Here is a 27,960-nt window from a genome sequence, read left to right as displayed (position 1 = left end):
GCCCAATGTGACTAGTGAATACTCTAAAACTATCACTCCCAGGCCTAGGCAGAAGGAAAAAAAATATATAACACTCTTTTCAACTCTGCCTTTCCTCTCACTGTGGCCTCTAACAATGCTGAATGATCATTACTTTCCAAAGCTTTATTATTCATAAATTTCACCTGGCCTAGCCAAGGCTAAATTATGGTAGTCTCTATTATGGCTGAATGACAAAAAGGCAGCCTAAATCATGTTTACACAGAATTTTGTTCCTAGTAGGTGCTAAATATACCTGTTCAAAGAAGTTATAACTTTGTTTTAAATACATCCAACAACCCCTCACCACCACCATCACCACCACTCCCTACTGAGAAAATAATCACATACAAAGATTCTGGGCTGTTTTGGGATCCAAAATTCTCAACTCTTTCACTTTCTTCTTTGTAGGCAGGATCTTCTTTTCTTCAAAAGCTTCTGCATTCTTTTGAACTGAAAGAAAAATGTTGATTCATAAATAATAACAGTGCTAATCCAAATACACAGAATCACATTAGTAAGGCATATTAACTACATTAATAAAGCTCATGCCCAAATCAATAAATGGGTTTATTTCATTAGTTCAAGGAAGAGGATAAACATAAAAATATAGACCTGTTTAGAGGTTTCCCTACAAATTAAATATCAGCACTTAAGCAGAAAAGATAAGCCAAATAGAACCAAAAATCAATTTCTGCTTCTTACCTAATGTGCAGCATTAATTACTCCTTAACCAGGTTCCTACAGCAGTAATGGAATTAAATATATAGAAAAATCTCCCTAATTTGGACTAATTGAGGAAAAAGGCAGATGTGCATTTATCCTAAAATATGCTAAAATTTAGGCAGGTCTTTAATTCAGTGAAATTGCTTTAAAAATATCTAAGGTAACTTTAACTGCTAAACAGGTTGCCATATAAAAACTCCTGCTGGGACTGCTTTGAAGAATAGACATGAAACATTTGCAAGTTATACAACAGTTAGCACCTATTTGCATACCCATAATTAATAAACCTCAAAGACATGGTCTTTTCAGTAAGTTCCCTTTGTCTCCCTCACCATTTTTTAGTGCTCTTTGCTTTCTCTAAGAAAGCAAAGAAAGCTCTTTGCTTCCTTATGCTATATTCAGAAGGTAACCCTTGAGTTCCAAACAGTTAAAATGTCCTGAAACCGTGAGGAGTGACAGTGCCAAGGAAGGGCTTTAGACCCCCATCACTTCCACCAGCCCTCCCTCCAAACAAGCCATCCCCCAAACCAAATTGAAAAACAACATCCTGTCTGCTAAGAAAATGAAGATTTATGTCAAATCCCTAAACCCCTCCTACACAGAAATTCTACAGCTACCACTATATTCCTGTGTTGGCAGTTTACCTCTTCTAATATAAAAACAGGGTTGTAGGTAATGGGAAAAAATATGAGAAAAGTAAAGCCAACATTTTTCAGTCAAGTAGAATGATATGCTCTTGGGCCCAAACTCTTGCTGCTAAATTTCATCACTAAATCACATGGCCATCATCATGCTGTCTTTATTACTTTTAAAAAATATAATGTCATTTTGAGGCAACCAGTATTTATCTGATCTTTGTTAAGGAGACCACAAATAAGTTACTGATCTTCTTGAGAGGAAAAGTAACCCACGACCACAGTAGATTTTTTGCTAAGCTATGTGTTTACAGGTGTGAGCATCTGGAAAACTTTCTAGAAGGCATCAAAATATTGTGGGTCCATTAAGACATCCCCCCTTTGTTTTACTGGTACAAAATATATGAAAATTAAATGAACTTACTACAAAAATCACAGAAAAAAATAATTACCTGAATAACTAAATTCCTAACAGTTAGTGCTAAGCTCTACAAGTATGACCAATCTAAAGTGATGGAGAGTCCAATCAGGCTAGGTAATTACACTTAACAATCATGATCTTCTGGGAGTGCCAAGTAGTTTGCCATGTTTACACAAGATAAGAGAGTTATTGGTCAACTGGAAGAAAAATGACTTTTAAGATATTCTTTTAAAACCATCACAAGTGTTCCCCCAAAGGATCTAAGACTACAGTGTCTCTCCAATAAAATAATCAGCATTTTAATTTATCCTAATTTTCAAGCCACTCCCAGCTTAACACAACTCTATATAAAGAAATAACAGTCAAAGAGTCAGTCCTTTTGTCAATAAAAAAATTATCTGAATTTTATTGAAATTACTTCTAGTATCATTCAGAAATGTGTCGTAGTCAAACAGATTAGTCAAGAAAACTGTCCTAATCTTTCAATATGCCTTAAATCCCACTATGGGAGACTAATTAACAAAGTACATATACAATGAAAATGCTATAGTATGAAAGACATATTAAGATTATCCTGCAAACTAACAGACTCCTGACTAAACCAGGAATATACAATGCTCATTTTGTATGACTTCATAGTTTTGCTTTTTTTAAAAGTATATTTCAACCTCTCCCCTTTTCACATGAACAGACTGTTTAAAATTAAGATTAGATCTCTTAAATATCTTGAGTTCACAGTTTTGTTTTTTGAATCCTAGTATATTTTCCTTGTATTATACAATTTGGTTTTATCTCAGGCTCAAGGAATGGTAAGAATTCCATGAGTGGGCCCTGCTGTTCTGAGAATCATTAGAGTAAAGCTAGTTTAAAATAACTCCTTAACTAAACAGGCTTTCAGAAACAATAATGTTTTCACCAGGATCAGTAGATACTGACCAGTGGCTATTATCACCTTTGGCTTTCTTGTCTTTAAAAGCATTCCTTAGCAATCACAACCACAGGCTTAGATAAATATAGAATTTGAAGAGAGGCAATGATGTATGAAACTTAACTATATAGTATTGAAGCTTTCCTATATTAAAAAGTTCATGCTTTCATAACGACTAGAAAATGCCACTTTTCCTAAGATGCTTTTATTTCATATATGTTTCTAATACTTACAAAACTTAAACATTCCATAACTTAATTTAAAAAAACGGATAATCCCATAACTCAGTTAAAACTCAAATAGATATCTCTCCAAGGAAGACATACGGAATGGCCAACAGGCTTATGAAAAGATGTTCAACACTGCTAATCACAAAGGAAATGCAAATCAAAACCACAATGAGATATCACCTCACACCTGTTAAGATGGCTATTATTTAAAAAAAAAAAGATAAGTGCTGGTGAGAATACTGAGAAATTGGAACCCTTGTACACTATTGGTAGGAATGTAAAATGGTATAGCCACTAGGGCCACTAGGAAAAACAGTATGGAGATTCCTCAAATAATTAAAATAGAACTACTATACAATCCAGCAATCCCACTTCTGGGTATACATCTAAAAGAATTGAAATTCAAATCTTGAAGAGTTATCTGTACGCCTATGCTTACTGCAGCATTATTCACAATAGCCAAGATATGGAAACAATCTAAATGTCCATCAGAGGATGAATGAATAAAGAAAGTGTTGTATATACATATAATGGAATATTATTTAGCTTTCAAAAAGAAGGAAATCTTCCGAATAGCCAAAGCAATCTTGAGAAAGAAAAACCGAGCTGGAGGAATCAGGCTCCCAGACTTCAGATTATACTACAAAGCTACAGTATTCAAGACTGTATGGTACTGCCACAAAAACAGAAATATAGACCAATGGAACAGGATAGAAAGCCCAGAGATAAACCCATGCACCTATGGTCACCTAATCTATGACAAAGGAGGCAAGAATATACAATGGAGAAAAGACAGCCTCTTCAATAAGTGGTGTTGGGAACACTGCATAACTACATGTAAAAGAATGAAATTAGAACACTCCCTAACACCATACACAAAAATAAACTCAAAATGGATTAAAGAGCTAAATGTAAGGCCAGACACCATCAAACTCTTAGAGGAAAACATAGGCAGAACACTCTTTGACATAAATTGCAGCAAGATCTTTTTTGACCCACCTCCTAGAGTAATGAAAATAAAAACAAAAACAAAAATAAACAAATGGGACCTAATGAAGCTTAAAAGCTTTTGCCCAGCAAAGGAAACCATAAACAAAACAAAAAGACAACCCTCAGAATGGGAGAAAATACTTGCAAACGAAGTAACGGACAAAGGATTAATCTCCAAAATATACAAGCAGCTCATGCAGCTCAATATCAAAAAAACAAACAGCCCAATCAAAAAATTTGTGGAAGACCTAAATAGACATTTCTCCAAAGAAGACATACAGATGGCCAGCAAACACATGAAAAGATGCTCAACATCACTAATTATTAGAGAAATACAAATCAAAACTATGAGGTATCACTTCACACTGGTCAGAATGGCTGTCATCAAAAAAAATCTACAAACAATAAATGCTGGAGAAGGTGTGGAGAAAAGAGAACCATCTTGCACTGTTGGTGGGAATGTAAATTGATACAGCCACTGTGGAGAACAGTATGTAGGTTCCTTGAAACTAACATATGACCCAGCAACTCCACGACTGGGCATATACCCAGAGAAAACCATAATTCAAAAAGATGCATGCATCCCAATGTTCACTGCAGCACTATTTACAATAGCCAAAACATGGAAGCAACTTAAATGTCCATCAACAGAGAAATAGATAAAGAAGATGTGTACATATATACAATGGAATATAACTCAGCTATAAAAATGAACAAAATTGAGTCATTTGTAGAGATGTGGATGGACCTGGAGACTGTCATACAGAGTGAAGTAAGTCAGAAAGAGAAAAACAAATATATATTAATGCATGTATGTGGAATCTAGAAAAATGGTACAGATGAACCGGTTTGCAAGGCAGAAACAGAGACACAGATGTAGAGAACAAACGTAGAGAACAAATGTATGGATACCAAGGGGGAAGGAGAGTGGGATGAATTGGGAGATTGGGATTGACATATATACAGTATTTTTTTTTTTTTTGGCTGCATTGGATCTTAGTTGTGCAACATGGGATCTTTCATTGTACTACGTGGGCTTTTCATTGCAGTGCTCGGGCTTCAGAGCATGCAGGGTCAGTAGTTGTGGCGTGTGAGCTCTCCAGTTGTGGGGCACGGGCTCCAGAGCATGTGGGCTCTGTAGCTGTGGCACAAGGGCTCTCTAGTTGTGGCGCACAGGCTCAGTAGTTGCAGCATGTGGGCTTAGTTGCCCCATGGCATGTGGGATCCTAGTTCCCCTACCAGGGATCAAACCCACATCCCCTGCATTGGGAGGTGGATTCTTAACCACTGGACCACCAGGGAAGTCCCTGACATATATACACTATTGATACTATGTATAAAATAGATAACTAATGAGAACCTACTATATAGCTCAAGGAACTCTACTCAATGCTCTGTGGTGACCTAAATGGGAAGGAAATCCAAAAAAGAGGGGATATATGTATATGTATAGCTGATTCACTTGGCTGTACAGTAGAAACTAACACAACATTGTAAAGCAACTATACTCCAATAAAAATTAATTTAAAAAAAAGAAAGAAAATCACCATCCTAGGGTACACAGAAAAATAAATAAATCAATAAAGAAGGAAATCCTGCCATATGCAACACCATGGATGAACCTGGAGAACATTATGCTAAGTGAAATAAGCAAATCACAAAAGGGCAAATACTGCAATGATTACACTTATATGAGGCATCTAAAATGTCACACTCATAGAAACAGTGTAGAATGGTGGCTGCCAGGAGCTGGAGGGAGAGGGATATGGGGCATTACTGTTCAGTGTGTTATACAAGTTAAATAAGTTCTACAGATCTGTGGTATAACACTGAGCCTTACAGTTAACAATACTGTATTGTGTACTTAAAAATTTGTTACGGGGGTAGCTCTCATGTTAAATGTGTTTATAACAACAAAAAAATAAAACTTAAATTTATTTTAAAACAAAGTAAATTATAGTGATTCTATAATTATTTCAAATTACTTGAATGAGACTAGAGATGTTTTTTAATTCTCAATACAAAAACTTCAAAAATTGATTTTAGCATCAATGGCCCTATGATCCTCAGGTTCACAATGAGGCCTCCAGTCGTATGTGATCTCTCCCTGTACAAATGAAAACCCATACAGCCACTGGGCTTAAAACCGATGGATTAAATTAATTTGCGTGCTTAAATTGGCAATGCTAATCGACTGAATAATGATGAAACATTATAAAATACTGTCTGTAGGAAGATAATGATGTAATAATAAGGCATTTGTATTATTATTAAAGATATGTTAACATCAAGATACTAATTATCTGACATAAAAGGCCCACTGAGTATTCTTATATTTCCTGTAATACATGGATTTTTACATGCACTTGTACTATACATTTATTCCTTTACAGCTGAGGGATGATCATCAGCATAAGTAAAGTAAACATGGTTACATTCTTTCCCCAATCTAATTTAGGCAATGTTCAGGAATCCCCTATTAATTTCCACTATCCCAGTGGATACATAGAATATGTGTCAAGATGCTCGTAATTTGTAGCAAATATTAAGATAATATAAATGGGTAACACTGAATGATTTACATGGTGATAACTGCCATAAATCATAATAAAATTTTTATAACTAAATTATCTCAAAATTCCTGTGAGAAAGATTGATTCCTAAAGTTGGCATCAATACTATTCATTCATTCACTCATTCATCCAGCAAATACTTGTTGAACACCTACTATGCGTTAGCCTAGCATGAGCATATAATGGTACACAAGACTTAAATGTCTACTCACATGTCTTTAGTAAGTGGTCATAGGAAAATTACTAATTGTGGAAGTATCTCCAAAAGGTATATAACAATTATAATTTCCTTATCCATAATAATATAGCTTGAACGAATACCTGCATAGCACTCAGCAAATCTCCCTTTTGTTATTGGAAGCCATAGTTCCATATTAGATAATATTGTTATCTTCAAATCAGCATCAACTGATGTGTTACATCATAGAATAAGGAATATATGAGAACTTCCCTGGTGGTCCAGTGGTAAAGAATCCGTCTTCCAATGAAGGGGACACAGGTTCAATCCCTGGCTGGGGAACTAAGATCCCACATGCCACGGGGCAACTAAGCCCATGTGCCGCAACTACTGAGCTTGAGCGCCTCAACCACAGAGGCTGCGTGCCTCAAACTACAGATCCCATGTGCCCTGGAGCCTGTGCGCCACAACTAGAGAGAGAAAACCCACACGCTACAACTAGAGAGAAGCCCGCACGCCGGAACAAAAAAAAAAAAGATCCTGAATGCCTCAACGAAGATCCAGTGTGCTGCAACTAAGACCCAACACAGCCAAAAAAATAAAGAAAAGAAAAGAAAAGAAATATTTTTTAAAAGAAGGAATATATGGAAAAGTAAAATATGATACCTCCTATTAAGTGCACTATATACAAAGCCAGGGTAAATAAAGCTAATAATAGTAGTGTTCCAAGCCACATTGAAAATTTATATAGCTTCATACATACATATATGCACGCATATTCAACAATGCCCAACTGTCATTTCAGATATATCATACAAATAAAATAATTGTGACTTCCTGACATATGTACATATTTTGTTCACCTGCATACAATTACAGAAGTGATTCTAACTATATGGAAATAACTTTTCATGTATTAGTTGAAACAGCTGTTATTTTAGCTTCAATTAACAATTGTTCAAATGAGTGCAACTATGACAATGGCAGGCAGGGAAAATCTACTATGCTTTCTGTATGATAGCTGCAACGATTTTTTCATTTAATTGTTATCTTCCACTTTCTTCAAATCATCTTTATCTTTGCATTTCTGGAAATATTAAACAAACACAACTGAAAAATGCACAAAGGCTTATATACGTATATATACATATATATACACACGTATATATACATGTATATGTATCTGCATACACACTAAAGAGGTAAGTGTACTAATGGTAATAACTAAAACAATAATAATAGTGGTAGTAGTACTAGAAGTAGTAGTAACTACAACCACAAACATCACAACCCTCACCAAAATCAACTTTTATTAAATATCTGCACTGTGCCTGGAATTAACTAATTTAATTTTTATATCACCTTATATGATAGGTATTACCAATGTCATTTTACAAAGGAGGAAACTAAGGAAGAGAAAAATTGAGTCATTTGCCCAAGGTCGTATAGCAAGTAATAAAAGGATGCTCAACCTCATCAGTAAATCAGGGAAATGCAAATGAAAACAACCAAGGAAACACCATTTCACACTCATCAAATTGGAAATCACAAAAAAAGTCTCACAATACCAAGTATGGATGACAAGGTGGAGAAATAAGGATTTGATTGTGCCAACAGTAGCAATAAAAATCAGGACAACCTTAAAATAAACATTTGTTAATGCCAAATATATTTAAGGTCTGCTTACCCTGAGTATACCCCAATCCTTCCACTTACAGGTCAAACGATCAAGGAGACAAGGATGTTCACTGTAGACATGCGTTTATAGCAGTACAAAAATTGGAAACAACCCACATGCCAGGGGTTATGAAATGGGTAAATAAATTGTGGTATATTAATATAACGGAATACAACCCAGCATTTACAGTGACAGTGCTACAACTAAATATTTCAACAAGAAGAGATCCCAAATACAATGCTGAATGGAAAAATAAAAGTGGTGGAAAATGGTGAATGCAGTATATTAGCATTCATCTAAATTAAAAATAAAACACAAATAATCTTCTGTATTATTTGTAGATGAGTATATATATACATGCACACATGCATGCACGCACGCATACACACACACACACACACATATATATATAAAGAAAAATTATAAAAACATAGAATAGATACTCAGCAGATTAATGATGGTGTTTGTCTTGGAGGAGGAAAGTGATACCAGAATAAGCAGAACCCTTAAAACCTCAACTTTAATGTTTTATTTCTTACAAAGCAAAGATCTGTAGTAAATAAGACTAAATGTTATTAGCATTTGTTAATTCTGGGAGGCTGCTGCATGGATGTTTGCTATATTGGCCTGTGCAAAGAACCTTTCTTTTCAACATAAAAATAAAAATATGGCTAGATTGATACTTAAATATGTCCATCCTTTTTTACAGTTTACAGACTGTTAGTTAGCCTCAGCAATCCCAAGTACCAAGTATAAGCAGGAATCAGAAACAATAGAGAAGAGAATGATATAAAAAAAAAAATACTGGTCAAGATTAGTCAGTTTGGAAAGCAAGTACAATTTTATTTTCGATTGTCTGTGAATCCATTTTGTGAGGAGTAACACATTTGTTTACCAAACCTTGGGAGGAAAGGCTGCTGTAATATGCACTGGGAAATTGCTTCTCTGTCTCCTCTTACAAGAGCCTCATATTGCAGCTGTGAAGCTTCCCCTCTCCACATTGCCTACAGCTGTGCACTAACTACAGCATCCCACAGAAAGGTAGATTTCATCCTGACACCTGCACAGTACCTGAAGCCATAGGAACGGCATTACCAGGAGTGTTCTCGAAGTTTAGAGCACACTGCACAAGACTAATGGTTCTAATGGTGGGAATCACACACACATACTTTGTAATGATTTCCAAATTAAGGAGCAAATCTTACTGGTTGTATTTTAGACAAGAACCCCCCAAATCAGGCAGCACATGTTACTGCAAATTAACATCTGCATAACTAATATACTTGCACACCTGTTCATTAAATCAATTCCTGAACACTGCTAAATGTCACCAGAACACTATGTTTAACAACGTGCATAGCTAATGTTGTATATCTTCAATTGGGCCTCAATAGCTAAGCAGGTAATGGATATTTTAGGAAGGACAAATAAAGTTAGCTTAGAGGTTTTAGGGAGAGTTTCCCTCATTTGAAATGATCATTTAAATGCCAAAACTCAAGTATGGTTTTTACCTCAACCTGGTACTTGACAAATGAGGTGGTGGGAGTTCTTCCTGTTAACCTTTAATCTCTGTGAGTACCTGACTCAAGCTCTAGTTAATCCCTTTACCCGCAGCTTGGCTCTGGCTTTGCTACATAGGGACTGATGTTTTCTGGCCATCTCATACACTCAGAGGACCTCCTGTTCTGTCAAATTTCCTAATTTCTTGTCACAAATCAGTACGTCCAGCAAGAAACCCCAAGAGCTAAGTGTGTCAAACAAAGAGGAGTATTGAGAAAACACCACAGTTAGGAATTATGATGCTAAAACCCAGTGCCACTGGGCTAATAGGGCATTTCTTGCTGAGAATACAGTTTGGGCATTCATCATATCCAGGTTTTTCTTTCTTAATGTGGTCCATCTCAGACTGGTACAAGTCCTGCACACAATTCAGTTTAACGCAGAAGGCAATTAACCTTGTTGAGCAAGAGTGAGCAAAATAACACCCTGAGAGAGTTGGAGCCAGAGCCTCAACTTGACAATGTAGGATTTTTCAGTCTGGGTTTCAAGTATACCTGAGCATGTCTAGAAGAACGTCAGTGTTCTAGATCCCACCAGGGACTTATTCAAACGACAGAAACTGGGAGACTATGTATCCTAAAAAGAAACTTCTAATCTCCTGGATATTTCCACTTGGTTGCCCAATAATTGTCTCTAATTTAGCACATCCCAAACCAAACTCCTTGTCTGACTCCCAAATCTGCTTTAGTCTTTTTCTCGACAAATGGCAACTTAATTCCAATTGTTCAAGCAAAAAAAAGGTGGAATCATCACTGACTCTTTTCTTTCACAGGCCACATCCCACTCTTCAGCAAATCCAGCATTTGATCACTTCTGATCACCTCCACTTCCTACCCAAGGGTTTCAAGCCACCGTAACTTCTAGCCTAGGTTATTGCAGTAAACTGATTAGCCGTCTCCATCCTATCTTTGCCCTTCTTCACTATATCCTGTCAATTCATTTTATTCCACTGTTCAGAAACCCCCTATGGTTTTCTGTCTCATTCAGAGTAAAAACCAAAGTCTTTACAGTAGCCTAGAATGCCTTGCTTTGTTTTTTATTAAATTTAATTTTTTTAATTTTATATTGGAATATAGTTGATTTACAATGTTGTGTAAGTATCAGGTGTACAGTAAAGTGATTCAGTTAAACATATACATAGATCCATTCTTTTTCAGATTCTTTTCCCACATAATTTATTACAGAATATTGAGTAGAGTTCCCTGTGCTATACAGTAGGTGTTGTTGATTATCTATTTTATATATAGTAGTGTCTATATGTTAATCCCAAATTCTTACTTTATCCCCCGCCCCACATTTCCCCTTTGGTAACCATAAGTTAGAAGGTCTTACTTTATATTCCATGTCCTCTCCTTAGCTACTGTGACCTCAGCTTCTACTACTTTCCTCTCATTCCTTCTCCTCCAGCCACACTAGCTTCCTTGTTGTTCTTCAAATATACCAGACCAACTCCCACAGCAGAGCCTTTGCACTCGAGGTTATATCATCCCCAGATCTTCCCTCACTTCTTTCAGATCTTTGGTCAATGTCACTTTCTCACAGAGATCTTTCCTGATGATGTGCTTCAAAATCATAACTCCTCCCTCTTGGCACTCCTTTCCCCCTTTGCCTGCTTCATTTTTCTCTATAGCAGTTATCACCATCTGACATAATACATGTCTTCTTTATTTATTGTCTGCTCCTTCCACTTTGATGTCAGCTCCATTTAAAAAAGGTATTTGTGACTGTTTTGTGCACTGTTACATGCTAGCACCTAAATCTGTGCCTGGAAAAGAACAGGCCCTCCAATTATTTGGAATTTATCCATATATATATATTTTGGAATAATCCATATATATTCACATTTGTGCACAATGATTTATGTCTAAGGTCATGTATTCCAGTATTGTTACTAGCAAAAGATTACAATTTTTTATCAATTGGAGACAGATTCAATAAACTATGGTACACTGGGCATTGTTTGTTTTTTTTGGAGGGGGGTTTTGGCCGCACCACGCAGCATGTGGGATCCTAGTTCCTGGACTGGGGATCAAACCTGCAGTGCCCCTTGCAGTGGAAGCACGGAGTCTCAACCACTGGACCGCCAGGGAAATCACTGGGCATTGTTTTTAACAGCAAAAGGTTTGAAATGACCCAAAAGCTCATCAATAGAAGATTGCCTGATTAAACCATCATGTGTCCCACTCAAAGGACTACTCTGCTGCTATATCCATGACCAAGGAAGCTCTTTATGGAATGATCTTCACAAATATCGTTAAATGAAACAAACAAGGTATACAAGACTGTACAGCACATGCTACCATTTATGGGGAAAACAGAGGAAAAAATATTGATATGTATTTGCCGGTATATACGTAAATGTTTCCGGGAAGATTTACAAGACATTTATTACATTAGTTACTTCTAGGGAAGCAACTAGGTAGCTGGAGGAACTGATTTCTGTGTAACTTATGAAGAACTAGAGTGAGAGGCTTAGAGATTATATCAGGGACCCAAGGACTCAGAGAAGTCACCAGATTTTTAAAAAATGGTTGTGCGGACTGGAGAAATATACTCATAAGAGGCACAGGCTTGATGAGGAAGCCCAAACCAAAGAACATTAGCTGACGAAGTGTGATCACCGCCACCCCCACAGACTTCTGGCATGAACCAAGAGAACCTTTGAAAAGCAGTTGAGGCAAATTCTAGGAATTGTGTAAGTGGCAGTCCCGGATAGGGCTAGATAGTCAATACTTGACATAATAAGTGCTCAGTAAGTATCTAGTCCCTCATCCCCTTCCTTTTGTAACTGAGGTCAACTTATTCTTACTTCAACTTTTGAAAATGTGAGTAAATGTTCAACCTCTTCCCTGCAAAATAGCACCTAGAAGTGCCTTACTGTAACTGTTGATTGATAATTTTGTTTTTCAAATAGCGTTCACGTAATCAAACACATTTATACTCCTGATGTTTTTTTAAGTGTGTCAACCTTACGGGGATCAACGATTTAATCACAGACCATAACTGTCTCTTATTTATTCTCTGTATATTCTCATATGATTTCATCATATGTCTACACGTAAAATGACCATAAAAACAAATTAGCCTTAATAAAATTATAAAATTAGCTTCTACCATCCCATCAATATCTGGGGAGAATGAGAACTCATAAGGAGCTAAAATGTTTGGTAATGTTTCACTTGGGATATACTGGTTTATGAAAAGATGAAATCCAAGTTCTATAAAAAAACACACATAAATCAGAACTTTGAATTTCATATAATACAGTTTTCTTACTTTATGTACATAAAAATATTACTGAGTATCTCAATTTGGTTTGTTACTGGCTGAGCTCAATGGGAAACAACCACAGTTACATCGTCTCTGTTTTCCCCTTTTGGATTCCAACTGGTTTCAATTTTATCTTTCAGCAGTAATTTTCTTTAGTTCAGAAACCACATCAGTGTATTTTGTTGAAGGCAATCGAAGCATGTGTAGGAGAGGGGTATCTGAACTTTTCATTTCTTTCTTTTTTTTAAAGTCAAGTTTGGTTTGTTGGTGACTTTCTATTTCAAAGTAGTAAGCAATATGTGAGATTACTCTGGAAATGTTGGAAAGACATGTTCAAAACAAAATCTGAAAAAGCTTAGAGTTATCCTGTTCTTAAGACAAACAGATTCATAACCCTCTTCTATCCCTACCTATCATCCTGTTATACTATCAAGAATGTCGAATGCTTGACCCCATCTCCTTGTCCTTCCCTACTCTCTCATCTACTTATAATCTGGATTGGAACACACCCATAATTACAGAATCAAAATGTCAAGATCTCTGTACGTAGGGCCTCAGGACCTGTATCTCTTAACAACTCCCCAGATAATTCTGGATATCAACAAGGTTTAGAACAACTGCTCTTTGGCATATAATACAACACTCTGTAATAGCTCAATAATCCCCAAATTGAAAACTGCAAATATCATCAACAGTAACCTATGGAAGTCCTGTTTGTAATTTCTTCTACAGCTCAGAATCTAACACTGAAGGCAACACTTGCTCAACAGCTGGGTACACAGTAGTGACAACTGATGAGATTTTAAAAGAAAGTGAATGATCCTCATGGCACACTCTTTACTTTTATTTTTATTTTTTTTGGCCACGCCACGCGGCATGTGGGATCTTAGTTCCCCGACCAGGGATCGAACCCACACCCCCTGTACTGGAAGCATGGAGTCTTGACCACTGGACTGCCAGGGAAGTCCCTATTTTTAAATCAATTATCAACTAGATATATTCCCTGAGAGCAAGGATCTTGCCATATGTTGCTTGCTATAATCTATCACTCTAAGTACACAGAAGTACATAGAAGTTTTAAGAGTAAATAAGAATGCATTTTGCACATTAATTTAAAATGTGTATATACATGATAAATTAATAGATAATACTAAAATTAATATTAGATACCAGGGCCTCCCTTCCCTTTTATAGATGCAGTTATCACCATGCTAGAAGAGAAAGGAAAAAACAATGATTTGTTGTTGAAAGGAAAGTGGAAGATAGTTGAAGACAGATTCATCGTTGTTTGATGTAAACATGCTCCTTTTTTATCACGTCACCAAGAACAACCAGAGCAGGTAAAGCTTAGAATATGCAAAATAGGGAGAGTTAAAATATTTTATTCTATGAAAACTAGAGTTTTCAAAAAAGGGAAAATTCAGTCTAACCAAAATCCACAGTTGAGCTCAACAAAATGATACTGAAGCAAGCACACTGGAGCTTGGTTTCATTGCTTTTGCACACCAGGTAGCCATTTTAAAGACTGTATGCCTTAGACCAATAGATCTCAAGAACCAAACTCTAGTGAAAGTACATAATCCCTAAAGAAAGTACTCTATTTTATGCCAAGGTCAACTTCAGTTATGTTCCTAGCTAGTAGCATGTTGATATCACCTATAAACAATGAGAATAATGATAACCTGAGTTCAGCATGTAAGCTATTCATCAAAATAAATTAAATCAACTTCTATGAAATCTATTCCATAGATGCACTTAGTTTAATATTGAGGCATTGATAGCCATAACTGGCGTCTATGTGTGAGTGTGCACATCACTAAATAGATCATAGTTAGATGGCTTCTGTTTAACAATGACCTTCCATGAGGTACTTTATTCTACCAAATGCCAGAAACAGTTTGGGTTGTAAGCTTTTAAGAACTTAAAAAAAAGTTGTTGGATGAGGGTCCAGCTATAAGAAACTCTGTCTCCTGTGAGAACTATCTTTTAATAATACCATATTCAGTGCTGTAGAGCATTTTTAACATAACTAAAAAAGATACAGTATAAAACAAGAATATAAGCCTAATAGTTTATTGTAGAATAATTGGTAATTGCCTTCTGTGTACCTTTTATTAGTTTTTGAGCCTAAGTTCCTGTATTGTTTATAGAGGCATATATAAGATAAAAGCAATGTTTAAGATTAAATACTAACTCTCAGAGCAAAGCAAAACTCAGTGTATCAATACATTGCATCCTCACTGCACTGTTTCCCAAATTCTCTGAAATCTGTAGAATTCAGATACAGCTATCACCATATAAAGTCAAACACATCTCATAAAGATTAGAATGAAATCTACATTATGTGTAAAAAAAAAACCTCAGAAATCCCTTGAATTGAAGGTTTTACCTGAAACATAAAAGAGAAAGTAATAACCCAGGTAAGAAGCAGCTGCTAATAGTCACAGACAGCAAATAAATTTGACTGGATGAGGACAGCAACCTGCTGACTCTTTTTCCTAGCAAACTATTTCAAACCTGCTGTGCTCGCCATTAGGCTGGCCTTTACTTCACCCCAGCCACTTCAGTCCCATCACTGCAGGGGTTCATTGTGGCCTTACTCATGGCTGCCACCAAAGTGTGCCTCTGCTTTCAGCCTGGAATACTTTGAATGTGAACTTAAGCACTGGGCATAACTACAGAGAGGGAGCAGGAAGTCAATACATAAAATTTGGAACAGAGGTGTCATAAAGAAATATAATCAGTGACTTCCCTGGTTGTGCAGTGGTAAAGAATCCGCCTGCTGATGTAGGGGACATGGGTTCGAGCCCTGGTCCGGGAAGATCCCACATGCCGCGGAGCAACTAAGCCCGTGCGCCACAGCTACTGAGCCTGTGCTCTACAGCCTGCGAGCCACAATTACTGAGCCTGCATGCTGCAACTACTGAGCCCACGTGCCACAACTACTGAAGCCTACACGCCTAAAGCCTGGGCTCTGCAACAAGAGAAGCCACCACAATGAGAAGCCTGTGCATCACAACGAGGAGTAGCCCCCGCTCACCGCAACTAGAGAAAGCCCGCTTGCAGCAACGAAGACCCAATGCAGCCAAAAATAAATAAAATTAATTAATTAAAAAAAATAAGTGTAATCAAATTAAAAGCTTCAAATTGGCTAGTAAGAAATGATAAGACTCCTATTTCTTCCTGGAAAATGGTTCTAAAATATCAGGTGAAAAAAACATAAACTCCAAAGTTGGGTGTGACAATCCATGAAGAGGAATGAAAGAAGAGCTAATATATCTAGCTTTCCACTCAGAGCTCATGGAGATAAATCTGAAAAGACAATTAAAAGGTCAGAGATTACATCTGATATCTGGTGTAGTATATTTAAAAGCCAAGGCATACAAGATACAATAGGACTAAGTAAATATAGAAAGCTAAACAGTTATACTTCTTTAAAATTACCCTTGAAGTTCTGCCTCTAATACATATGTATTTTAAATATATTACGGGTATGACGAGTTATTGTGCATACTGTTATTCTGGGTGTCTAATATAGATGAAAAGATTACAGGTTCCAATTTTAAGCAATATTTTGCGTATTGTCTACCTAGGACAAGTCTACCTACAGTCAGAAGAATATGACAGGACTCCCAAAGGACTGCAAAATAATTTGAGGGCTTCCCTGGTGGTGCAGTGGTTGAGAATCTGCCTGCCAATGCAGGGGACACGAGTTCGAGCCCTGGTCTGGGAAGATTCCACATGCTGCGGAGCGACTAGGCCCGTGAGCCACAACTACTGAGCCTGCGTGTCTGGAGCCTGTGCTCCGCAACAAGAGAGGCCACGACAGTGAGAGGCCCACGCACCGCGATGAAGAGTGGCCCCCGCTCGCCGCAACTAGAGAAAGCCCTCGCACAGAAATGAAGACCCAACACATCCAAAAATAAATAAATAAATTAAAAAAAAATAATTTGAGCTCACCTCCCTTCACATCTGTGCTGTCAAACCTATATCTATCCATTAAGATCCAAATAAAGTGTCACTTTCTCTATGAAACCTCCAATTATCACTACATGGTTTGCCTCCTACATCACTGATAAGGTACTTCCATATGTTGTCCTACTTAACTAAGGCTCATGTATGCATCTTTTTGCCTTCCCTAAGTTACAAACTCACAACTTTGTGAGGGAAGACAACAGGTTTGGTACAAATTTGTCTCCCACATCCATTCTACCTCCCATGGTATCTAGAAAATGATACTCAAGAAATACTATGTGAATAAAACATGTGAAATATGAGAGTGGAAAATGATGAGGGTGCAGGAAGAGAAATGCAAACTTGACAATCTTGTCTTCAAGATATAACTGAAGCCTAAGCGGAGATTGAACAGTTAGTGAGAAAGAATCCAAGACAGAAGATTAGACCCTGGGGATGATGCCTGAAGTCGTGGACACAGAGACGAACAGCCAATTAAGAGGACAAAAAGAACAAGCAAAACTGTGAGAAACAGGAGACCACATTGCCCCCACAGTGAGAAAGGAAAATGTTTCAATAAGAAAAAATAATCAACAGTGTCAAACATAGCAAGAAGGTCAAGCATAGACTAAGTCCTGAAAAAAAGACCAGAAGAAAATAGTCCATTTCAGACCATATAGAGCAATTTCAAGAGAGCAATGACAACAGAAGCCATATTACAGGATGCAGGGAAGAAGTGAAGGGAAATGGCGTAAAGACCACTCACGTGTGAAGTTAGGAAAAATAACCATCTATAGTATGAAGGAGACAGAAACAAAATGACTGAATCCCAGCTTGGCATAAGTTTGCCTATTACAAGAAGGTACCTGATTGTCAAACTCAAGAACAGTTTTTACGCCCAAAATGATTTCAGAACAAACCCAGCATACAATGATTTACTGGACAAGATCAATAGAAACTGTGCAAAAGAGATTATACTGTTCAGTGATCCATGTTGCATCAATATCTATAATGGAATGAAACAAAGTGATACAATGGCCCAAAGCTTCCTGGAATTGCTTATTAATGAAATCAAGCAGGAAAAGAAAGTCCACATTGACAGTAAGCAAGTACCCCACCCTTTTTTACTGATGATGAAAGAGCATTTTCCAGGGTCATAGTAAGAGAAAAGTAGTATTTAGCAGTACCACCAGAACTAGATTGGAAATTATTGTTTAGAGAACTAAATGTTTATACAGCAAAGGCCCATGAGGTCCTGTCAACATCTACGGCGAAGAAATACAACTCCATCTATCTGAGTCAACAAATGAACAAAATTGGTATGTTCAAATGGTAAATTCTCCAGAACCTGCAGCCTCTGACATTTTTATTGAAATACAAAGTTTCTGGATCACAAAGTGCTGATGAAGATTAGAACACTGTAATTCTGTCATAGCAGGGCTAAACTAAAATATGAAGTGTTTATCTACAACATTAGTTGAAGGAAATAAACTGGCTATCACCCAGTTACCAACGGTGTCCTGAAGGTGTGAAATCTGACAATATGCAGACCTAATGGTAGTTTTTAAAGCTGCCCTCTACACCAAGTCCAGATGGACTAGCTAGGTGGCCTACCAACAAGAAAGCAGGTGGCTTTCTCGACTTACTGACTGCATGTATAGTCATATTAACAGAAAATATTCAAATGAAAGAATAAAATTTGCTGGGCCAATTTAGTTACAAAATCATGCTACCTCAAACAATTTCAGTGTGATACAATTAAAGAAATAGTTAAGTTCCTAGTAGGGGGCAAGATGTTACACTAGGAAGGGAAAGAGTTCCATGAAACAGTCACTGACCTTAACAAACCTACGATATCCAACATGCTTGCCAAATTAACATTTTAAAGTTTTATTTAAAAAGTGATTGCTGGGGCTTCCCTGGTGGCGCAGTGGTTGAGAGTCCGCCTGCTGATGTGGGGGACATGGGTTTGTGCCCCGGTCCGGGAGGATCCCGCATGCCGCGGAGCGGCTGGGCCCATGGGCCGTGGCTGCTGGGCCTGCACGTCCGGAGCCTGTGCTCTGCAGCAGGAGAGGCCACAGTGGTGAGAGGCCCGCGTACCACCAAAAAAAAAAAAAAGAGTGATTGCCTATACCTTCCCATTTCTCTGTATGCCATGCATGAATTATTTAATTCATGATAGAATTAAAATCAAACATTTAATTTCCTTTCTAATATCCGCTATTATTAATGATATTGATTATTCTATTATTTCCTATCTAATGAGTGCCTTAGGTTATATATCTCTATCCCTTAAATCATAATAACTCTTCAAGGTAAATATTCTGTTTTTACTACAAAAAAACCTAGGCTCAGAGCAGTGAAGTAACTTTGTCCATCCAGCAAGTAATAAATCTGGATTTCAAACCCACATCAGTAGAGCTTTCCAGTTCATATTCCTTCCACCACAGCAAGGTGCCTCCCGTAGCGTGTGAACTAACATATGTAAAACATGAAGCAAAGTGACTAGCTCTTAATAGGAACCTTCCTAAATGCTAATTCCCATTCAATGGCCTCCACCAATCACTCTCAAATACTGCACTACATGCTCTCTAACCCAGTGAGCTACAGAAAGAAAAGGGGTTCTGTAAAGTTACAAGTAAGCATACCAGACATCTCAAATTCCATCTCTAAAGATGATAAAGGAAAAGCCTGGTTTAATATAAAGAACAGAAATGAATCCATGAGTCTATCCACCGATATATTTAATGGTGATTGAAGCATGACACAATGACTTAACTGTTTCCTAAAGACAAGGATGATTATTTGCTGGCAGTTTTCTGGGCTTGCCGTCCAGTGCATATGGTCATTTTCAGTTTGAAAATACAGAATCTCGGTATGAATTTTGCTTAAGTAATTCCAGTAATTTATAATCCACAGTAAAAATGCACACTCAAAATATAATACAAACCCTAGCCTTCTATACAAAGTGGAATGAAATTTCCCTGGCATAAAATACCTTTGGGAATGAGTTACCTCTTGGCAAAATAAAGAGTATCAAAATAATAACAAAAAACCTGTCAAATACAATAAGAGAGAAGACACTGCATTTTCAGCAGTTATTAAATGCTGGAGTTTACCACCACATAAAGACTCTTACAGCTACATCCTCAATACTTGGCCACATTAAAACCTTTTAAAGCCTGTAATCAATGAAACTGAAATGCATAAACACACATAAAAAAAAACAAACAAAACTACTTCAAGCTGATCACTTGAAAAATGAGAGAACCATTCTATTAAATGAGACATAAACCAAGAAGTGTCTGTTCTTTTTTTTCTTCACTCCTTCCTAGAAATTGTCTTATTGCTTTAAGGTATGAAATTACATAACACCAGATATGGGTGATCTCACTATCCTCCAAGTCTATATTAATATATGTGTGTTGCATATATATCCATAATATCATATGCATCAATACAGGAAACTACTGAATTACTCCTTATTACTAAAACAGTTCTGGAAACTTTCTCTTCAATGACTTCGAAGACCAAAGACTTCCCTGATAATCAAACCTATGCTTCTGACCAGCCCTTGGTTTTCCACACTGTATTCTCTACCTACTCCTTAAATATTAGTGACCCATGCTTCCAGTTTTTTTTTTTTTTTTTTTTTTTTTTTGCGGTATGCGGGCCTCTCACTGTTGTGGTCTCTCCCATTGCGGAGCACAGGCTCCGGACGCGCAAGCTCAGCGGCTATGGCTCACGGGCCCAGCCGCTCCGAGGCATGTGGGATCTTCCTGGACCGGGGCACGAACCCGTGTCTCCTGCATCGGCAGGCGGACTCTCAACCACTGTGCCACCAGGGGAGCCCCAGCTTTTTTTTTTTTTTTTTTTTGCGGTATGTGGGCCTCTCACTGTTGCGGCGCACAGGCTCCGGATGCGCAGGCTCAGCGGCCATGGCTCACGGGCCCAGCCATTCCGCGGCATGTGGGATCTTCCCGGACCGGGGCACGAACCTGTGTCCCCTGCATTGGCAGGCGGACGCTCAACCACTGCGCCACCAGGGAAGCCCCCAGCTTTTTATTTTATATTTTCACCCTGTGTGATCTGCTCCCCTGACTTTGATCATTAATCTATGTGCTTATGTTTCTTGAATCTTTATCTCCAGCCCAGGCTTTTCCCCTGAGGTACAGACTCATAAATCAATTTCTTACTTCTTCCACAGGACATACAGAGAAAGATGCTCCAACATTAACTCAAATCCAGTAAAGTGAAAAGTAGTTTGCCTGTTCCCTACATGTGTTAAAGGCATCATAACCCAATTATCATACAAGTAAGAAACCATCAAGTTGTCTTTGACCTTTCTCTTCCTAAGCCTACGCTACACCCTGTAAAATTCTCCTTCCCTTTCTACTGTCTTGTTTACAGCCTTCCACAATTATTGCTTAGATCATTCATTCATTAATCGATTTATTCTACAGCTATGCACTATGGTAGGCAATATGAATGCAAAAACGATTAAAGGACATCTCTGTCTTAGGAAAGAACAAGTGAGTAACTCTAAAAATGTAAGGTGTATGAAAGAGCTATGAATTTGAAGTAGTCTCCTGGATTTTTGTTTTGAATTTTTTTCACTCTACTCTGGTTTTTTCTACACATTCATTACTGTGGTTACCTTTGAAAAATATTATGATCCTACTACTTATACATGATTTTTTTCACTACCTTATAGGATAAAGCTTAAGTAATAATAATGGCATTCAGGACCTTTCAAAACTTCACTGGTAAGTAAAGTAATAGCCCCCAGATAGCCCAATGAGCCAGCGATACCAGAGTACTCACCATTCTTGGAAAAAGTCAGTAAATTCCAAGCCTATATGTCTTAGCTGAAAGCTCTTTACGTCCCACTCCTTCTGAGCCTGAAAACATTTGGCTGGGCTAAAATATTATCTCCTCCGGGATGTCTTCCTGAACTCTTCCAAGCAGAATTAATTACTCCCTCCTCTGGACCTCTACAGCTTTTTGTTCCTAGCATGGATATAGCACTTAATATACTGCCTTATCATTAGTTTAGATATCCAGCTCCCTAATTAAGTGTGAGCTTCTTAAAGCCATCAGCCATATCTTGACCATATTTGTATCAGTGGAAACTAGTACCAACTTGGTACATAACAGGCATTTTTAAAACATGCTTGCAGAATTGGATGAAAGTACTACATGGCCAAACCATAAAATTCCTTAAAATTCTATGCATTAGAAATGAAAACATATTCTAATTTAACAAATTAAAAGCCAGCCTTTCCAGAGTTATTGGACATCAACCCTTATATCCATAATTAAATTACTTTTAAGATGACACAGCTATTCACTGCTGCATATTGCATTTAATAATGGTGATTCGATGATTGATTTGTTTTCTGTTTCCATCACCAGCATGAAACTTAACAGCTGGCATACAGTGTTTCCCTGGTAAAACCCATTACTGGTGGCAGATAACAACTAAGACGGATTTTCCCATGGCAAAATCCTAATGTCAAGTCACTCTACCTGATAAGCAGAGCCTCTGTGAGTGCTTCTAGAGCCTGAAGCAACTGCATGCAGGCAGCTTTCACTGAATGCCCTCCAATCCTGAGCTGAAAATTCAGAAACCACACACATATACACAGAAGCACACATGCATTCATTAAGGGCCCGTTAGTACGATACTGTTCTATGTAGACTGAATTGATTTTTTTCTTGGTCTTCTCCCCACCTTTTTAAAAAATTTCTTTTGTGAAAGAGGAGGGGGATAATTTTTATGTGAAAGTGGGACTAGAAACTATACCTGTTGACAAAACATAGTCCTTGGAATCACCTCTTAAATCACTGTGATTCTTCAATAGCTCGTTACAATTTTTTTTCCTGTTCTAAAAATGAGCATTAATATGTAACTAAGTTGGATCAGAAAAAGACTGGACACCACAATTTCTGTATTCAAGTATGAATGTCTCATGTTTAGGAAAGTACAAGATAAGAATAAAGTCATTTTGAGGTGTCACGTGTCCACAAAAAATGGGTCACCTGAACTTCTGTTTCTGAAAGTATGGCAGAATATATACCCTGACTTACGACCCACTGAAATAACTAAATGTGATGAATCTTTTAAAAATAACCTTAAAAGCATAATCTGGCTAGAAAGTAAGGAATACCTGGAGGCCAAAAAGTAAGTGAAAGAACTCAGAGAGGCAAACATCAGTAGAGCCAGCTTTAGACCTTGAGTGAATTTGCTAAAGCCAGATGAACTTGAGCTTGTTTCCAAGGCATCAAGTATGAGTGAATAGAAACGAAGCCCAGGGCCTGATCAAAGTGGAAAGAGTAATAATAGAACATGGCCCTAAAAGCCCCAGAAGACTACAACTCAGTTTAACAGTAAATTAGAAATGAACTTGCTCATCTCCCAAGGGGCCTAAGAAGAAAACTGCCCACATCAAACCCTGGTGCTAAATGGAGATGGTAAAAATCTTCTCTGAGAATTCCTAATCAAAAGCCAGTCCTCATACAGCCTGAATTCACACTTCCTTGAGTCTTAACTTAAGCCAAAATTTTAACATGATTCTAGGTTGGTAGCAACCTGGCAAAAGCAAATATGAATCTCCTCTGAAGGATATTAACTCTCACATGAGGCCTTAAAATATTCCCACAGATAAATGTACAAGAAATAACATATTTAATATGCTTAAAGAAATAAGAAGGATTGAAATTATTAACAAAGAGCAAGATGCTATTAAAATACTAATACCAATATTCAGCAGATCTGCAAAAGAACCAAATGAAATTTCTTAAAACTAAAAAAAAAAAAAAAAAAGTAACAATTAAAATTTTAAAACTCAAGAGGGTTGGTTTACCAGCAGATGAAACAGAGATTAAGAGAGATTCATGAAGTGGAAGATACAGCTGAAGGAATGTTCTAGAATGTATCACTTAAGCAATAAATACATAGAAAATTTGAGAGGTTAAGAGAAATGCAGCATAGCATAGAGTGACAAAGTATAATTTTTATAATTCAATTTCCAGAAGGTCAGAAAAGGGTGAATGGGACAGAGGCAATATTTGAGGAGATAATGGTTGATAATTTTCCAATATTCCAGAAAGACACAAATACACAGATTCAGGAAGCTCAAAAAACTCCCAAGTAGGATAAATGAAAAGAAATCAACACCTAAGCATAGTGATGTAAACTTTAATACCAAAGATAAACACATGATCTTAAGATCAAATACACAGAAAAGACATTACCTTAAAGGTAACAAACATAGAATGAGAGCTAACCTATCAACAACAACAGAAGCCAAAATTGGGGGACTGATATCTTCAATGTGCTGAGAGAAAATAATAACCCAGAATATCTAGACAAAATATTTTTCAAAATAAGATATTAAAAAGGCATTTTCAAAAAAGCAAAACCTAGAACTCTGCCACCAACAGACCCTCACTAAAAGAAATTATAAAGGACATACTTTAAGGAAGGAAAATGACTCTAGAAGGAAGGTGGAAAATATATGAAGCTGTGTGGAGCAAAGAAAGCGGTAAACATGTGGGCAAATCTAAACAAATAATGATGTCATAAAACAACTGCAACAACAATACAGTTTTGTAGATGATGGTGTGTATATCCCACGACCCAGCAATTTCACTCCCAGGAATATACTTTAAAAGAATTTTCACCCAAGACTAGACTGGCATTTCTAAGCCTACTGGATAGTTCCTCCTGGATGCTGAGAACTAGCAACCTAATCTCATGGTTTCCAAGACCCATTCATCACCTTCCTCTGAGCCTGTTCTTCCTCTCTCTTTCCCTCCCCTAATTACATTAAAAGTATCGTCATTTTCCCAGTCACATCGTCTTAAAATTCCAGACTCATCTTTAACTCTTACCTGTACCCTATTACACAACAATAATAAGTTCTCTAGTCCTAGAGATTCTAACTTAAAGGGACAATTCTTATTCAGGCCCTCAGGCCCTTTCACCTTAGCAACTCCACTAAATGTCTTTAAAAACAGCTTTGCTCAGGTCAGTCTTCTAAGATCCCTCAATGCTTCCAAATTTCTTATCAGTTAAAGTCAGGATTTCTTAGTCTAGCAATTAAAGGCCCTCATAATCCAGTTCAAACATATCTTTATAACACCATTTTCTGCCATTTCCTCTAAAGTGCCCCCCTCCTTCCATCTCTAACATGAACACTACAGTCTAGCCACATGTTAACACACCTGCTGTTGCCTGGGGAAAAGGACATTATAAGCTCCAGGTTTTTCAACATAAAATTTGTTCCGCTGAAATTTTTTTTTTCCTTCTCAGCCACATTACTTAAATACCTGAATCTCACTCATCCTTAAAGGCCCAGCTAGCTTACCTCCACTTTCATGACATTTTCCACTATCTCCCCTTCCCTCATTCCCTTAAAACCAGCACCACTTCATCTCAATCTCACCTACACGACTTTGGTATGTTTGGTATATTCTTATTAGCTATGTGAATGTCTCATTCATGAAAATTAAGCTCCTAGATGTAAGGGTCCAAGTCTAACTTAATCATCTTGGTAGATCTCACAATGCTTAGCAAAGTAGCTTTCATGTAGCTCAATAAATATTGTTTGAATTGATCAATAAATTGGCCTTAAAAGCAAATATTCAGTAATCACTATATTGATGACCTATAAACTGAATCATGAGCATCCCAAATCCCTGTTGTTTGTCAGTGTTTATTTTTAACCAAAGCAGCTAATGAGGTAAATGATAAAAAATCAGGTTGGCCCAAGTTCTTCACAGGCTATCTCATCTCAGATGAAATGGGGAAAATGGTTCTTCTTTAGCCTAGGTAGGTGATTTTACTATAGAAATGAGCCATGGAAATGAAGCTGGCTGCGGTTTTCATTTTCTTTCTTGTAGGTAAACTTTTGAGCTAATTATAGAAATCCCACATTATTCTTGAAAATATATTCAACTACTTAACAGAAATGTCCATCTAATTCAAAGGTTTTGGTAGAAATATCCCCTAAGCTATTAAAATTCCTTTGAGGGGCAGGGGCCAAAAAAAACCAGGGAACAAAGCAAGGCAGTTTTATACCAGCAAGATCACAAAGAAATAGATATTATGAAATGTTAAACTAGAGAACAGATATCTGTGTCTCTTTCTATATATTTGAGAATACTTCAAACTCCAGATTCTGCAAACATCTGCTAAACATACCCCCCAAACCCACCAAGCCAGCAGCTGTGTGATCTATTCATATTCCCACTACCACCTGGAAAAATGCAAATTGTATAGCCTTGTTCATAAAAGAAAATAAATAAATGTCTCTGCTGAATTTCTACACACCCTGTATCATAAAAGTTAACAGCCCTGCCAAGGGAGATTATACAATTAAGAATTAAAATCTTAATGACTTAAGTATTCTAATCAGTCTTTGATATCACCTTAATTATATGATAGATGGCCAGAAAGGGAGAAATGTGATGTCCTGTAGAAATTTAAGGTCTCTTTAAATCAATAATAAAAATGAGAGTGAAAGTATATTTAACATTATCCTAGATATACCATAGGACCAGACACTAAATATAGTGTTTTAAGAATTTATGTAAACTGATACTTTAAAAAATCATTCTGTAAACCTACAAACCATGTTACCTCCTTCCTGCCACATGACTGTTAATTCAAGACACAATATTCCACAAAATTTGCTTTAAATTTAGCAAGTAACATTACTGAGAGTAATGAATGCATAGATAATCATCGAGACAGTATGAAAAATAAAATAGAAATGCCAAGTTTTCCAAAGACGAGACAAATCAAAGGAGAAAGGACTACAAAAAAATCATAAATCAGATGGATGTATTAAATAGGATCCTCAGGCAATGATCTAGTTTAATGTAACACTCAAAGAGCATAACAAAGTTCTTCTGTTCCCTTAAGCTAAGTGAACATCTTTGTATGGTTTCACAAAATTGACACATTTGAATAAAGTCCAAAGACGACTCCAGTTTCAATGTTAGTATTCCCTTTCCAGAGAGGGATAAAAAACAAACTGGCTCAATTATTTGTAAGTTGTTGATGTCTCATATAGATTGGGTCAATCTAAAAGAAATTCTTTAAATATACTCTCATAATTATGCTACTACTACTTAATGAACCAAGTGAGAATACATAATTATTCATAAAGCAAGAGGCAATAAAAGGAAAAGATGAATCAAAAAGAATCACTGGTTAAAGAAAAAATACCTCATTTGTACATGTCAGGAAAATGTTTCAAAAAGCAAGCACTTGAATTGTCACTGTCATGTTAAAGGGGGAAACGGTACCCCATCAATTCCAAGATATGTTTTAGAGAAAACTTAATATCTAAAAATATAAGATTTTAGGAAGAAATATATTTGGAGAGAAGAGAGATAAAAAGTATTATCTGTTTTCACTACCAGATATGGCACTGGTAATGAATAGAGAGGGAAAACTTCAAATGTCATTATGTTATAAACTTCAAGCTCTGACCTTATGCCTTAGCAACCTAACGAGTAATGTATCTTACAAGGTGGTCTAATGTGGTTTGGTAGGGAGGGACCGTACTCTATTATCAGTTTCATTGGAAACACTAGTAATTCAAACAACTTTTAAAGAAATAGAGCTCCCTGCACAATGCCTTGAATACTGTAAGTGCTCACTTAATGTCTTGAGCATAAAAGAACATATCTAAGTGTGTTAAATAGGTTTCTGTTGCTGTAGCTCCATATATGCTTATTTCTAGAAAGGTCAATTATCAAGTGATGCAAGAGTGAAGAGAAAAATG

At 36.9% G+C, this 27,960-nt stretch overlaps 1 protein-coding gene across 1 annotated transcript in view; it reads right to left on the bottom strand.

Moving 5' to 3' along the window:
* The window catches only part of DIAPH2 (diaphanous related formin 2), a 741,115-nt gene that overhangs the window by 333,866 nt on the left and 379,289 nt on the right, over positions 1-27,960 (bottom strand). The window contains exon 19 of the mRNA XM_065900213.1: positions 370-471. Coding sequence (XP_065756285.1) covers positions 370-471 — 102 coding nt within the window. The remainder of the gene's footprint in view (positions 1-369; positions 472-27,960) is intronic.

Source organism: Phocoena phocoena, chromosome X (assembly GCF_963924675.1).
Source record: "Phocoena phocoena chromosome X, mPhoPho1.1, whole genome shotgun sequence".
In the NCBI taxonomy this organism is placed as follows: domain Eukaryota; kingdom Metazoa; phylum Chordata; class Mammalia; order Artiodactyla; family Phocoenidae; genus Phocoena; species Phocoena phocoena.
This window is presented reverse-complemented; position numbering and strand designations above follow the sequence as displayed.